Genomic DNA, 15,954 nt, shown 5'->3' with positions numbered 1-15,954 from the left:
CAATTTTGATTTATCTTTATTTGTTTTTATTAAATACACAATGAGGCACAAGAACTGAAATAGAATCTATTATGGCTCCATTTTAATCACTTCCGCGTGCTGAAAGTGAGCTGCAGTTAAAATAACAGTGATGGAGCCTGGTAGTTAGAGGTGGAGAAAATGCAGAGCCAAGGATGGGGGCAGGTTTTGAAGCCTGGTTCAGGGATTACCCAAAAGTTCCTACCCCTCCTAGCTCACAAGATAACTGCGAAAAAATGAAACATAAAGATTTTAAGGATTCTTGAGGATTATTGCCTGACAGAATACCTGTCATTACTACCTCCACCCTCCCACTCAAGCCTCTGGTTAGGACACTGAAAATTTTCTGATAACATTATTGGACCTGACCTGCATATTTAAGATAGGACCCTACTTCGTGATGTGGGTGCCCTGTTGCCTGCTCGTTAGAGAGAATTCTAATGAAAGTCATATTGGACTTGAAAGGTTTACCCTGTTTCTCTTTTCATAGATGCTGCCAGATCTGCTGACGTTTTCCATAAGAGAGGGTTAATATGGGGACGGAACAGGGCAGAAGGGAGCCTATTGATCAGTTTGTATTTCGACCTGCAGGCCTGGTTGTCCACCAATTCCAATGCAGCCTGCAGCATTTAAATTCAATGAACGCCTGCTGTTATAACTGCATAGATACACTGCATGGAATAGTGTAGATTAGAGGGGCTTTAGATTGGTACCACTGGTCGGCGCAACATCGAGGGCCGAAGGGCCTGTACTGCGCTGTAATGTTCTATGTTCTATACACCACTCTCCATTAATATTAAGACAACAAAATAATTCATCCCATTGTGCCCATGTCTCTGAAAGAGCTACTAGTTCTCCATACTTTATGCATAGCCCTGCAATTTTTAGTGTTTTTTAATTCAACATTGAATTCTATTTAGAAAGTTATTATTGAATCTGCTTCCATCACCCAATCAAGCAATAAATTTCCTCCAGGTGCTTTTTTGCCATTACCTTATTCTCAAATTTACGATATTTCCAGTGGAAACAGTTTCTCCTTATCTACCCTATTAAAAAGCCTCAATTTTTAACACCTCTGTTAGATCTCTCTTTATGCTCTTTAATCTCAAGGAAACAGCCCTAATTTCTCCAATATCATCTGTATGAGTGAAGCCCCTGATTCTTGAGGTAACTCGAATAAATCCTGTCTATGTTCTCTGCCAAAACTTTTACATCCTTCTTTGTAGGGTCCCCAGAATAAGGCATCATTCTCGAGTTGAGATTTCTACAGTCATTCACATCAACCTGTAATAACTTCCCTTTGTACTTTGTGCCTCTATCCATAAACCCAAAGATTACATGGATTAAATTGGGGTGCCCTGCTTTAAGTGTGGGGTTTGCAATTTGCTACCTGTCCATACTCAGTCAGTTAGAGGTGAATGGCTCATAATTTTGGCACACTCACTAGTCTGTATTATTGTAGTTTCTGGCTGAGCTGGTCCATTACTGACAGCTGCCTCTGCTCTCAACTGGGGAGCTCAGTAGTGGCCTCCATGAGACCATAAGATGTAGCCAGTCTTCTGTTCTTAAAGGCAAGCTGGCCAAGGGAAGTCGCACTGAATAATATTGGTGGATTTTAAATGAACGCCAAGGTAAAGAGAGCATTCCAGGGTGATAAATACAGGTATTTGCAGTAGAGGTGAATAGGAGGCCCTCAAGAGGAGGTGATCATGCAGGTCAACCCCCAGACCCTAGACCTGAGAAGCTGGCAGCTGGACCACAAGAAATCTAATGATCTCATCTGGATGCTCAAGGAATGAATACATACCCATTAATTACACCACCCAACTACTCGTGCTGCACAAGTCATTCCAGCCCAATCAAATACGTAGCAGCACTCCCTAACCAAGGCCATTGGTACATTGGTGAATAATGGAACAACACCAGAGCTGCGATTTTCAAATGATTTCAAGAGATGAAAATTGCATCATTCCTACTTTGATGTCTGCAGTGATTCCTGACCCCTGTACTCTAAACCAGGACAGACCAGATTCAGGCTGTTAGCTTTCCCATTGGCATTTATGGGAATGGAAATGGGGAGGGATGGTATTGGCAGCTGAATGTTGCCATTTTAACAGTATTGCCCAAAGTCAGTTTCAGTCTTTTTAAGGACAATACCAAGATATTGAAAATATTCCATACGCCTCCTTGATGGTAAGTATATCCTTTCTTTGATAAGAAGACCAAAACTGCACACAATACTGCAGGTGTGGTCTCATCAAGCCCTGTATAGTTTTTGATTTGATTTATTATTGTCTCGTGTATTAATATACAGTGAAAAGCATTGTTTCTTGCGCGCTATACAGACAAAGCATACCGTTCATAGAGAAGGAAGCGAGAGAGTGCAGAATGTACTGTTACAGTCATAGCTAGGGTGTAGAGAAAGATCAACTTAATGCAAGATAGGTCCATTCAAAACTCTGACAGCAGCAGGGAAGAAGCTGTTCTTGAGTCGGTTGGTATGTGACCTCAGACTTTTGTATCTTTTTCCCGACGGAAGAAGGTGGAATAGATAATGTCCAGGGTGCGTAGGGTTATTAATTATGCTGGCTGCTTTGCCGAGGCAGCGGGAAGTGTAGACAGAGTCAATGGGTGGGAGGCTGGTTTGCGTGATGGATTGGGCTACATTCATGAACTTTTGTAGTTTCTTGCGGTCTTGGGCAGAGCAGGAGCCATACCAAGCTGTGATACAAGCAGAAAGAATGCTTTCTATGGTGCATCTGTAAAAATTGGTGAGGGTCGCAGCTGACATGCCAAATTTCCTTAGTCTTCTAAGAAAATAGAGGCGTCGCTGAGCTTTCTTAACTCTCGTGTCACCATGGGGGTACCAGGACAGGTTGTTGGTGATCTAGACACTTAAAAACCTGAAGCTCTACTTGCAGTGAGACATCCTTACTCCTGTAGTTAAATCCTTTTGCAATGAAGAGCAACATACCATTGGCCTTATTAACTTGCTGCACCTGCATGCTCGTCTAAATCGCCTTGAAACTACTTCACCACTCTGTTTTATGTCATCTGCAAACTTGGAAATATTACTTTTGATTCCCTCATCCAAATCATTGAAATATGTTGTGAATAGCTGGAGCCCAAGCACCGTTCAGGAAGGACCCCATTAGTCACTGCCTGCCACTCCTGTTTGCTAGTCAATTCTCAATGCATACCAAGATATTACCCCCAATTCCACATGCTTTAATTTTTCATACTAACCTCTTATGTTGGACTTCATCAAAATATTTCTGAAATTCCAAATACTGGTTCCAATCTAAATACATCCATTGGTTCTCCCTTAACAATTCTGCGAGCAATGTTCTCAAAATACTCAAGTAGGTTTGTCAAACATCATTTCCCTTTCATAAATCCATGTTGACTTTGTCTAAGTGTCCTGTTATCACATAATTTATAATAGCATTTTCGCTACTGCTACATATGTGTATGTAGTATGTGTAAGTGTATGGCTTATGTGTAAGTGTTGTGAATGATACATGTTGGTAGGAAGGATGGAGATATACAATGTAGAATAAAGGAGACAATTCGAAAGGAGATGCAGGACCAGAGGGACCTCAGCTGGTATAAATGCAATATTCATTGAAGGTGGCAGGGCACACAGAGAATGTCATCAATAAAGCATATGTGACCCTGCGCTTCATGTAGAATACAAAAGCAAGGAAGTTATGGTGAAGATTTATAGAATATTGGTTCAGTCTGAACTGGAGCCTTCTTTCCAATTTTGGGCACTGTACTTTAGGAATAATGCAAAGGCAGCAGAGAGGGTGCAGAAAACATTGAGAATAGTTTCAGGGATGGGACACCTCATGTCAATAGATTGGAGAATCTGGAGTTATTCGCTTACCGAATAGAAGGTTGACAGGAGATTTGAGAGAGATATTCAAAATCATAAGAGATCTAGGCTGAATAGACAGAAACTGTTCCATTGGCAAAAGGGCTGAGAACCAGAGGAATGGCAAAGTGAGGAACAACTTTCAGACAGAAAGTGATCAGCATCTGGAATGCACATTCTGAGAGTGGTAGCGGTAGATTCAATTGTGGTTTCCCAACAGGAATTGAATAATTTGGAGAGGAAATTTACATGGCTTTGGGAAAAAGTTTGGGAAACTGGGACTAGCTGAGTTTCAGTAGCAAAGTTGACACTGACCTTGTATACTGTAAACTATTCCATCATTCAAAAAGACTATCAGAAATTGGCAAAGAAAAGCCAGACATATTAAAATCTTCAAGGCACTCTATATTTAGAATGGGTCAGGTTTGAAATTAAATTATCTGAAAAGGAAGAATAGAATATAATTCCTACAGTACAGAAGGAGGCCATTTGGCCATCAAGCCTGCACCGATAACAATCCCACCCAGGCCCATTCCCTGTAACCCCATGTATTTACCCTGCCAAGCCCCCTGACACTAAGGACAATATAGCATAGCCAATCAACCTAATCCGCACATCTTTGAACTGTGGGAGGAAATCGGAGCACCCGGAGGAAACCCACTCAAACACGGGGAGAACGTGCAAGCTCCACACAAGACAGTCACCCAAGGCCGGAATTGAACCCAGATCCACCATGCCACCAAATGTGCAGGGTTAAAGAGAGAAAATGGGAGAATGATACTGGGTGAGTTGTTGATTCAGAGCGTCAGTGCAGATATACAATCATAGAAACCCTACAGTGCAGAAGGAGGCCATTCGGCCCATCGAATCTGCACTGACAGCAATCCCGCCCCTTCCCCACAACCACACACACTTACCCCACTAACCTACACATCCTGGGACACGAAGGGGCAATTTAGCATAGCCAATCAACCTAACCTAACCTTTAGAGTGTGGGAGGAAACTGGAGCACCAGGAGGAGACCCACGCAGGCACAGGGAGAACATGCAAACTCCATACAGATAGTCGCCCAAGGCTGGAATTGAACTCAGGTCCCTGGTGCTGTGAGGCAGCAGTGCTAACCACTGTTCTACCGTGCCACCCAGTTCATCTGATGCAGATGCTCCCACTCGCATTTAGGCAGGGAGTTACAGGATTTTGTGTGAGTGGCGGGAATGACATGTCCAAATCAATGTGGATGAATTTGTCAGATTAAGTTTTCCATTTATGTTTTTGGACCTGTTTGTTTCAGTAAAAACTGATAGGATTATTTTTAACTTCATGACCAAACCGTTAAAGAACAGGTCTGTTTTTAATTAAATTGAATCTTCATCAAGATTCAAAGACTATTTCCTCGGGTGGATGGAGCTATTACAAGGGGGCATAACTATAGGGTTCATGGTGGGAGATACAGGAAGGATATCAGGTAGGTTCTTTACGCAGAGAGTGGTTGGGGTGTGGAATGGACTGCCTGCAGTGATAGTGGAGTCAGACACTTTAGGAACATTTAAGCGGTTATTGGATAGGCACATGGAGCACACCAGGATGATAGGGAGTGGGATAGCTTGATCTTGGTTTCAGATAAAGCTCGGCACAACATCGTGGGCCGAAGGGCCTGTTCTGTGCTGTACTGTTCTATGTTCAAGATTGAGCATTTTCGACAATGAGCAACATCCACTCCTATAGGTTACAACCTGAGCAGTGAGATTGAAAATTACGATCAGAATGGTAGAAGTTATTTAGAACATCTTAAGAACATAAAAATATTTCCAGAATTTTCTGTTCTGTTCTGTTGTTTTTGGTTTTAAAATAATGGGATGAGTGCCTACATATTAACAACATTTATTCCCAAGATATGATGTTCTGCAGCATACATTGACTTTATGAATAAAATTCTTTAGCATTTCAGCCACCCAGAAATTCTAATATACTATGAACCGTTTCAACTATAGCTTTCCCTGCTTCTCTCCTCATTTGATCTAGTGCTTCCTGCACTATCTTGGCTTCTTATTACAGTGAGGGAGTGTTGCTCGGGCTGCAGTGGAGAGTGACAGTTGGTGTCTCAGTGTGGGAGTGCTGCTCGGGCTGCAGTAGAGAGTGACAGTTGGTGTCTCAGTGTGGGAGTGCTGCTCGGGCTGCAGTAGAGAGTGACAGTTGGTGTCTCAGTGAGGGAGTGTTGCTCGGGCTGCAGTGGAGAGTGACAGTTGGTGTCTCAGTGAGGGAGTGTTGCTCGGGCTGCAGTAGAGTGTGACAGTTGGTGTCTCAGTGAGGGAGTGTTGCTCGGGCTGCAGTGGAGAGTGACAGTTGGGGAAGTGTGGGGAAGTTTTTTGTTTTCTTTTTTTCTTGCTGGTAATGGCTTCAGGGATGGCAGTTCAGGCAGTATGCTGCATCTCCTGTGGGATGTATGTGGTGAGGAAATCCAGTAGTGTTTCAGGAGATTTTAGTTGTAAGAAGTGCATTAGATTGCAGCTTCTGGAGGAGCGTGTAAAGGAGCTGGAGGGGGAGGTAGAGGAACTCCGCATAATTCGGGAGGCGGAGGTGGAAGTTGATAGGAGTTATAGAGAAATAGTAACTCCTAGAAATGAGGCTTGGGTCAATGCCAGGAGGAGGGGTAAGAAGCAATCGGGAAGACAATCCCCTGGGGCGGTTCCCCTCCATAATAGGTTTTCGGTGCTGGAGGCTACAGTTGAGGAGGAATCAACTGAGCATAGAGAGCAGATCTCTGGGGGTGAGCCGAGTGAGAAAGCTCAGGTGGTTAGGGGCTGTAAAAGACTGGGCCTTGTGATTGGGGACTCCACAATTAAGGAGACAGATAGGAGGGTCGGAACTAAAGGTAGGGACTCAGGGTTGGTGTGTTGCCTACCAGGGGCTGGGGTCCGGGATGTGTCTGACAGGGTATTCAGGACTCTTAGGGGGGAGGGAGATAAACCACAAGTTATTGTACATGTGGGGACACACGACATAGGGAGGATAGGGGAAGGGGATATTAGGCAGGGATTTATGGAGTTGGGGTGGAAACTAAAGGCCAAGACTGACAGAGTGGTTATCTCTGGACTCTTGCCTGTACCACGGGATAGTTTAGAGAGGAATAGGGAGAGGGAAGGTTTGAATTCATGGCTGAGGGGATGGTGCAGGAGGGAGGGGTTCAGGTACTTAAGCAATTGGGGCTCGTACTGGGGAAGGTGTGACCTCTATGAGAAGGATGGTCTACACCTTAATCAGAAGGGGACCAATATCCTGGGGGGTAAATTTGCTAAGGCCATGCAGGGAGGTTTAAACTGATTCGGGGGGGGGGAGGGATCCTGAGTAGTGGGGCTGAAAGTGAGGGATGCATGGATGGGGACTGCAATGCACGGCATTGCAGAGGTGGGGTGGAGCAGGGTTTGAAATGTGTATACTTCAATGCCAGGAGTATTCGCAATAAAGTGGGTGAACTTGCAGCGTGGATCAGTACCTGGGACTTCGATGTTGTGGCTATTTCAGAGACATGGATAGAGCAGGGGCAGGAATGGATGCTGCAGGTCCCGGGGTTCAAATGTTTTAGTCGAAGTAGGGAAGGAGGTAGAAGAGGGGGAGGGGTAGCATTATTGGTCAGAGATTGTATCACAGTGTCAGAGAGGAGGTTTGATGAGGACTTATCTGTTGAGGTAGTATGGGCGGAGATTAGAAATAGGAGAGGAGAGGTCACCCTGTTGGGAGTCTTTTATAGACCTCCTAAAAGTTCTAGAGAGGTTGAGGAAAGGATTGCGGAGTCAATCCTGCTTAGGAGTGAAAGTAATAGGGCAATTGTTATGGGGGATTTTAACTTGACTAATATTGACTGGAATTGTTATAGCTCTAGCTCGTTAGAGGGGTCAGTTTTTGTTCAAAGCGTGCAGGAAGGTTTTTTGACTCAGTATGTAGACAGGCCAACTAGAGGTGAGGCTATATTGGATCTGGTGCTGGGAAATGAGCCAGACCAGGTGCTAGACTTGGAAGTTGGTGTGCATTTTGGTGATAGTGACCACAATTCGGTTACGTTCACCTTAGTGATGGAAAGGGATAGGCATGAACCTCGGGCCAATGGTTTTAGCTGGGGGAAGGGTAATTATGAGGCTATTAGGAGAGAATTAGGAAACATAGGTTGGACTAGGAGATTACAGGGACTGGGAACGTCCGACATGTGGAGTTTTTTCAAGGAGCAGCTACTGCGAGTCTGTGATAGGTATGTCCCTGTCAGGCAAGGAGGAATTGGTAGGGCTAGGGAACCGTGGTGCACCAAAAAAGTTTCTTTGTTGGTTAAAAAGAAAAAGGAGGCTTATGTTCGGATGAGACGTGAGCACTCGGGTAGTGCACTAGAAAGCTTTAGATTGGCTAAGAGGGAGTTGAAGAGCGAGCTTAGAAGGGCTAAAAGGGGACATGAGAAGACTTTGGCGGATAGGGTTAAAGAGAATCCTAAGGCGTTCTATAGGTATGTCAAGAACAGAAGGTTGGTTAGGGCAAGTTTAGGGCCAGTTATAGATGGCAGAGGGAAGTTATGTGTGGAACCGGAGGAGATTGGTGAAGCATTGAACCAATATTTCTCTTCGGTGTTCACGCAAGGGGACATGAATATAGCTGAGGAGGACACTGGGTTGCAAGGGAGTAGAATAGACAGTATTACAGTTGATAAGGAGGATGTGCAGGATATTCTGGAGGGTCTGAAAATAGATAAATCCCCTGGTCCGGATGGGATTTATCCAAGGATTCTCTGGGAGGCAAGAGAAGTGATTGCAGAGCCTCTGGCTCTGATCTTCAGGTCGTCGTTGGCCTCTGGTATAGTACCAGAAGATTGGAGGTTAGCGAATGTTGTCCCATTGTTTAAGAAGGGGAACAGAGACTTCCCCGGGAATTATAGACCGGTGAGTCTCACTTCTGTTGTCGGCAAGATGTTGGAAAAAATTATAAGGGATAGGATTTATAGTTATTTGGAGAGTAATGAATTGATAGGTGATAGTCAGCATGGTTTTGTGGCAGGTAGGTCGTGCCTTACTAACCTTATTGAGTTTTTTGAGAAAGTGACCAAGGAGGTGGATGGGGGCAAGGCAGTGGACGTGGTATATATGGATTTTAGTAAGGCGTTTGATAAGGTTCACCATGGTAGGCTTCTGCAGAAAATGCAGATGTATGGGATTGGGGGTGATCTAGGAAATTGGATCAGGAATTGGCTAGCGGATAGGAAACAGAGGGTGGTGGTTGATAGTAAATATTCATCATGGAGTGCGGTTACAAGTGGTGTACCTCAGGGATCTGTTTTGGGGCCACTGCTGTTTGTAATATTTATTAATGATCTGGATGAGGGTATAGTTGGGTGGATTAGCAAATTTGCTGATGACACCAAAGTCGGTGGTGTGGTAGACAGTGAGGAAGGGTGTCGTAGTTTGCAGGAAGACTTAGACAGGTTGCAAAGTTGGGCCGAGAGGTGGCGGATGGAGTTTAATGCGGAGAAGTGTGAGGTAATTCACTTTGGTAGGAATAACAGATGTGTTGAGTATAGGGCTAACGGGAGGACTTTGAATAGTGTGGAGGAGCAGAGGGATCTAGGTGTATGTGTGCATAGATCCCTGAAAGTTGGGAATCAAGTAGATAAGGTTGTTAAGAAGGCTTATGGTGTCTTGGCGTTTATTGGTAGGGGGATTGAATTTAGGAGTCGTAGCGTTATGTTGCAACTGTACACAACTCTGGTGCGGCCGCACTTGGAGTACTGTGTGCAGTTCTGGTCCCCACATTACAGGAAGGATGTGGAGGCTTTGGAGAGGGTGCAGAGGAGGTTTACCAGGATGTTGCCTGGTATGGAGGGGAGATCCTATGAGGAGAGGCTGAGGGATTTGGGATTGTTTTCGCTGGAAAGGCGGCGGCTAAGAGGGGATCTTATTGAAACATATAAGATGATTAGAGGTTTAGATAGGGTGGATAGTGATAGCCTTTTTCCTCTGATGGAGAAATCCAGCACGAGGGGGCATGGCTTTAAATTAAGGGGGGGTAGTTATAGAACCGATGTCAGGGGTAGGTTCTTTACCCAGAGGGTGGTGAGGGATTGGAATGCCCTGCCAGCATCAGTAGTAAATGCGCCTAGTTTGGGGGCGTTTAAGAGATCCGTAGATAGGTTCATGGACGAAAAGAAATTGGTTTAGGTTGGAGGGTCACAGTTTTTTTTTTTAACTGGTCGGTGCAACATCGTGGGCCGAAGGGCCTGTTCTGCGCTGTAATGTTCTATGTTCTATGTTCTATGTTCTTGTGAATTATCAGTTCCAGTGGTCTATTCAGTAATTCTGCTACTGCCCCAATATTGAGAACGACATGAGAGGTTTCGGAAAATGGAATTCATTTCAAAACATCTGCAATGATATCATCTCCTGCTATTTTGTTTGATTATTGCTGAAAAACAGAGAAATGCTGCCAAAAGTTTTTGTCATGCACTCATCAGGACAGATTTACAATATTAAATCTCAAAAGGAACAACAATTTATACTGCATGAAAAGAGTATGCAGATTTATTGGCAAATGGACTCTGAATCTTTTGATTATTTTTTCTTTTTCCAATGATACTTAAATTTTGTTCTACCAAATGGCTATTTCATTTCTTGTGTCTAAAATATTATAATTGTTTATTAGCATTTTGAATATTGCCAACATGTGCAAGCATCATGGTTGTTGCATTTAAAGATAGTAACCCATCCATAATGTGTGGAACCAGCCCAGACGTCAGGTTACCTTCATTCCTGAGCTCAGCACTTCATTCCCCCTAATCTTCAAACCATCCACCCTCCTTCACACCCACCAAGGTGAGATCCATTCCCATGATGAGCAGAAATTCACTGAGGGAAAATGTTATGCTCTGTTATTCTCTTCAAATTTCATCACATTCACATACTTATAAATTACAAATTCCAATAATCAATCTTGACCATAGACATACCATGAATATCATGTCAACCACCCTAATTAATGGAAGAGCTTTAATATTTCATTGAGTTTGATTATCGGTGTCTAGGCTTGTCTGCTGAAACCTTCAGACTGTGACTGTGTAGTTCTGCACATTCTCCCCATGTTTATGTGAGTTTTCTCTAGGTGCTCTGGTTTCCTTCCACAGTTCAAAGATGTGCAGGTTAGGTGGATTGGCTATGTTAAATTGCCCCTTAGTGAGCCTAGATGCGTAGATTGGGATTAGCAGGATAAATGTGTGGGGTTATATGGATAGGGATGGGGATAGGCCTGTTTAAAATGCTCTGTCAGAGAGTCAGTGCAGACTCAATGGACTGAATGGCTTCCTTCTGCACTTTAGGGATTCTATGAATCTATGTTCTTATCCAGATACAAAACAGACAGTAGTGTATTGGCATTTTCTTTTCACACTTTAAGGAAAAGGGGAATAAAGGATACTGGGGACACAAGATTAGATTACTCACTACGTGGATGAACTTGAATTAGAACAGCATGTTTCTGTGTTACCTGGAACAACCATCATTCCTCAAAAGTATATGTTTGAATTGTTTATTGTTTTCAACAATTTCAAATCGATGATTAAAACATTTTTTTTCAGATATGTCATCAGTTATTGTCAGACCTCAGAAGACTGAACTTGGTAGCTTATATCTGGTTTGTTCTGCAGATGCTAACCCACCTGCTATTAAATTCATCTGGACAAAGTAAGTACATTTCTGTTTTGCTGCCAAGGTGCTTCAGTGAGCTAGTTTGCTGGAATGAACTGTTTCAGGTACTGAGCTTCATATTCACATGAAGATCAATTTGACCAATTCCTGTCCTTGCACGATTCTCCATCCCTTAAGATTAAAAACCAATACCTCAAGTTGATTCGGAATTGGGAGTGCCAACCTTTCGACTTAAATTTCCAATACGAGCTCTCATTGGGCATATTCTGATACTCCTTGCTGTTTGAGAAAATTCAACTGTAGTGAAAATTCACCCCTCCAATGATTTTAAAGAGTTTGTTCAATTACAGTCTATCTTCTAATGGTATATAATAGCCAATAACCCGACACGAAGTATGCCGGTGAAGCCAGCTTCACAGTGCTCAGGCGGCATTACACAGGGCATCCCGATCTGATAGTGAACCAAGAGACCACCTCCCACCCACCCGCACAGACTTTGGAACCCCCTCCAATCATCGGTGACGTTGTCATTTCCCCCCACCTTCCCTCCCCACACCAACATGGGTCGCCGGCATCAGGACTCTCCCGATGAGTCCCCTGGCAGACCACCAACATGCCCTCCACCCCCCCCCATTACGACCCCCTCACCGGCCTGCCCCATACACCTCCCTCTGCACAACCATCCTCCTTGCAGAGCTTCCCCCTTGCCGAGCTTTCCCCTAACCAACCACCCTCCTTGCAGAGCTCCCCCCTTGCCAACCACCCCGCTTGCACAGCTCCCCACTTGCGAAGACCCCCCCCCCCCCTTCCTGTATCCCCTTATGGAGTTATGGCCGCTAAGCCCAAAATGCTTTCCCATTGAAACATCGATCACGTGGCCCCGCTTATTCCCCAATATCAAGTCTAGTATGGCCCCCTCCCTGGTTGGATTGTCAACATTCTGTATCAAAGCGCCCTCCTGGACACATCTAACAAATTGTTCTCCATCCGAGCCTCTGGCTCTAAGGGAGTCACAGTCAATACGGAGGAAGTTAACATCAGTCACCACAACATTTCAGCATCTGACTACACATCTGCTCCTCTGTTGCCTGTGGGCTGTTGGGAAGTCCCACTCCCAACTCCCAACATTGTGATTTCACCCTTCCTATTCCTAAGTTCTACCCACAATGCCTCACTGCAATATCCCTTCAATGTGTCCTCCCTCAACACAGCTGTGATGTGCTCCCTAATTAGCAATGCAACTCCCCCAGCCCTTTTGTTTTCCCTTCTATCCCATCTAAAACAACAATATCCTGGAATGTTAAGCTCTCAGTCCTGTCCCTCCTTTAACCATGTCTCCGTAATGGCAATAACATCATAATTCCATGCAGTAATGCAGGCTCTCAGTTCATCTGTCTTACCTGCTATGCTTCTTGCATTGAAGCAAATGCTGTCCAGACCTCAAGTCTCACCGAGCCCTGTGACTTCCTTCTGCCTGCTTTTATTCTGCACAATGTTTATCTCAGTCTCACTTTTTCCACAGTCCCTACACTTACGGCCTGCTGTTTCGGTCCCCAACCCCCGCCGCACTAGTTTAAACCCTCCCGAAGTCTTCGGAATTTATCTCGGCTTTGACTCTGTTTCAATGTGTGACTCTAAGTAGGTATGTAGGCTGGGCACCTTCCACCCTGATTCAAACCCTTCCTCCAGTCACCTTGGATCTCATTGTCATTGTACTAGCCATTCCACACCATCCCTTGACCTCATCACTGTTCGGGTTCCCATGCCCCTGCAGAGCTTTGAATACCACCTTCAAAGGGGGTCGGGGTGTGGGGCGAGTTTGCTTAGGTAAGAGTTTGTGCAGACTCGATGCGCCAAATGGCCTCCTTCTGCATTGTAGGGATTCTATGATAATTACAATTTTTCCATTTAGGGGCTGCAGATGCCTCCCCTAACCATGATCATCCCATCTGCAACCCATTACTGTGTTATACAACCCAATTGTTACTGTCAGTAACAATATGTCCATACCCTGCAAACAAAGCTGTACATTATCCCAGTTGAGCACACAGGCCTGGAGCAGGACTACAACCTGTGTGTCATGCATGCCCCTGTACCATGGCCCACAAAGCCCTAGGACTGCCTTTAGCTTTCATCTGACCTGTTAGCCCTAATGCAGAAACTATGACTGTCAATCAATTAACTCTCCCATTCCTCATGACTGATCACAATTCCGTTTTCTTTCTGCCCTCCGGACACGTTATGAGTCTCTGTGCAATGCAATCCCTTTCTGCCACACTAGCGCTAACCCCCACCTCCTATTCCAGGGTTTGAGACGAACCCTTCCCATTTACACGGTTTAATTCCCATTCACTTTTTCTGTGTCTGCACCTTCCTTATCACGTTCCAGCTTCCCTACATTTGGTCTCCCCTCTGCCTGCCATTGCTCCCCCTTCCCATCCAATCCCACCATTCCCCATTATCCCTCATGCATCCGTCTTCTTTCTCCACATCCCACGATTGCAGTGCTGGTCTCGGTCTCAAGGTGCAGTGGTGCCTGAATCCCGCAGCACACACTGAGTGCTCTTCTCCTGATAATAGAATCCTGACGGTGCAGAAGGAGGCCATTTGGCCCATTGAGTCTGCTCTGACAACAATCCCACTCGGCTCTATCCACATAACCCCATTTATTTACCTTGCCAGTCTTCCTGACACCAAGGAACAATTTTGCATAGCAATCAATCGAACCTGCATATTTTTGGATTGTGGGAGGAAGACTGAGAGAGTGCTAAGAAGATTCACCAGGATGTGAGAATGCAAAGACATTTCACCAGGATGTTGCCTGGTCTCGAGGGTGTTGGCTAAAAGGAGAGGTTGAATAAACTAGGATTGTTTTCACTGGAAAGATGGAGGCTGAGGGGAGACCTGACAGAGATCTACGAAATTATGAGAGGCATAGACAGGATGGATAGTCAGGCTTTTTTCAAGGGTGGAAGTGTCAATTACAAGGATCACAGGTTCAAGGTGAGAGGGGGAAAGTTTAAGGGAGATGTTGGGGGGAAGAGAGTCATGGGCGCCTGGAGCGTATTGCCAGAGAAGGTGGTGGAAGCAGGCATATTAGCAACATTTAAGAGGCATCTGGATGGGTACATGAATAGGGAGGGAATAGAGGGATATGGACCGAGTCAGGGCAGAAGGTTTTTTTTTTAGTTAGGGCATCATGATCAGCACAGGCTTGGAGGGCTGAAGGGCCTGTGCCTGTGCTGTACTTTTCTTTGTTCTTTATTCTCTGAAACCAGAGCACCCAGAGGAAACCCACACAGACATGGGGAGAATGTCTGTGTGGAGTTTGCACAGTCACCCAAGGTACAGTTCCCAGATCCCTGGTGCTGTCAGGCAGCAGTGCTAACCACTGTGCCACCGTGCTGCCCATCAATCAGAAACCTGACCCGCCAACTGGCCCCATGAAAATGGCAAGGGGAAATTCCTTTAATTCCAGAATTAATTTTCTGCCAGCAAGATTCCCACTGTTGCCTCTTTCCGAATTTTCCACTCTCATCCCCAACAGAATCCGACACGAGCGGGGCCAGAAAATTCCATCCTGTGTTTTTGGATGTGTCAGTGATGGCAATCTGTAGAGTACATCAGACGTGATATTGGCTGGTCCGTTAACTTGAATATAACCAGCAAATATTGGATAAACTCAGCAGGTCTGGCAACATATGTGGAAAGAGAAACACAATTTACATTTTGAATCCATATGACCCTTCTACAGAAGTGAAGAGGGGTAGAAATATAATGAATTATGTAATTGGAGAGGTGGTTGCAGGAGGTGGAGCAGAATAGAAGGGCAGGAGTAGGTTGGAACAAAGGAGAGATTGACAAAGGTTTCATGGACATAAGCAAAGGGGGTATTAATAATACCATTAAGGACTGAAGAGTGCTGATTGTGGCAAAAAGTAAGATAGCAGAAGGTGTTAATAAGATAACAGAGGTCAGTGCTCAGTGGGGCCAAAAGTGGACAACAAGGGATATGTAGAGGAGGGGTGGGTTTGTGTTGGGGGAAGCCAAGGAAACCGGAAAACTAAAAACAAAGAGAAGGGGTCAAGATGGAGGGGAAAGTTCACTCTAAGGTTGTTGAACTCAATGTTGAGTCCAGAAAGCAGTAATGTGCCAAATCAGAAGATAAGGGGGCTGATTTTACCAAATCGGCTCTAAGTGCCGGGTGCGGTCGTAAATCAGACCCGCGCCCGGCAGCCGCGCTCCAGCGCCCCCATACGCCTTTTTTCGGTGCGGGGCCTAGCGCATTTGCATCTGTCGGAGCACCGACCTGCGCATGCGGAGTTCGGGGCTGACAGCACTCAGCGCGCCCGAGCGTGAAAGTCAAAGGCAGCACTGCTGTCTGCGTTG

General features: G+C 45.1%; 1 protein-coding gene across 5 annotated transcripts in view; it reads left to right on the top strand.

The window, feature by feature from the left end:
* The window catches only part of LOC144500011 (nectin-3-like), a 196,905-nt gene that overhangs the window by 85,973 nt on the left and 94,978 nt on the right, over positions 1–15,954 (top strand). For 3 of the 5 annotated variants that reach the window (XR_013498915.1, XM_078222754.1, XM_078222753.1), the window contains exons 4-5: positions 509–589; positions 11,496–11,601. Coding sequence is in view for 4 of the 5 variants with exons in the window: in XM_078222754.1 (XP_078078880.1) it covers positions 509–589; positions 11,496–11,601 (187 nt within the window). In the remaining variant the exon portion in view is untranslated. The remainder of the gene's footprint in view (positions 1–508; positions 590–11,495; positions 11,602–15,954) is intronic. The other 2 variants (XM_078222756.1, XM_078222755.1) reach the window with 1 other exon arrangement.

This window comes from Mustelus asterias, chromosome 10 (assembly GCF_964213995.1).
Source record: "Mustelus asterias chromosome 10, sMusAst1.hap1.1, whole genome shotgun sequence".
Lineage (NCBI taxonomy): Eukaryota > Metazoa > Chordata > Chondrichthyes > Carcharhiniformes > Triakidae > Mustelus > Mustelus asterias.
The sequence above is the reverse complement of the archived record's forward strand: the minus strand, read 5'-3'. Positions and strand labels throughout refer to the sequence as shown.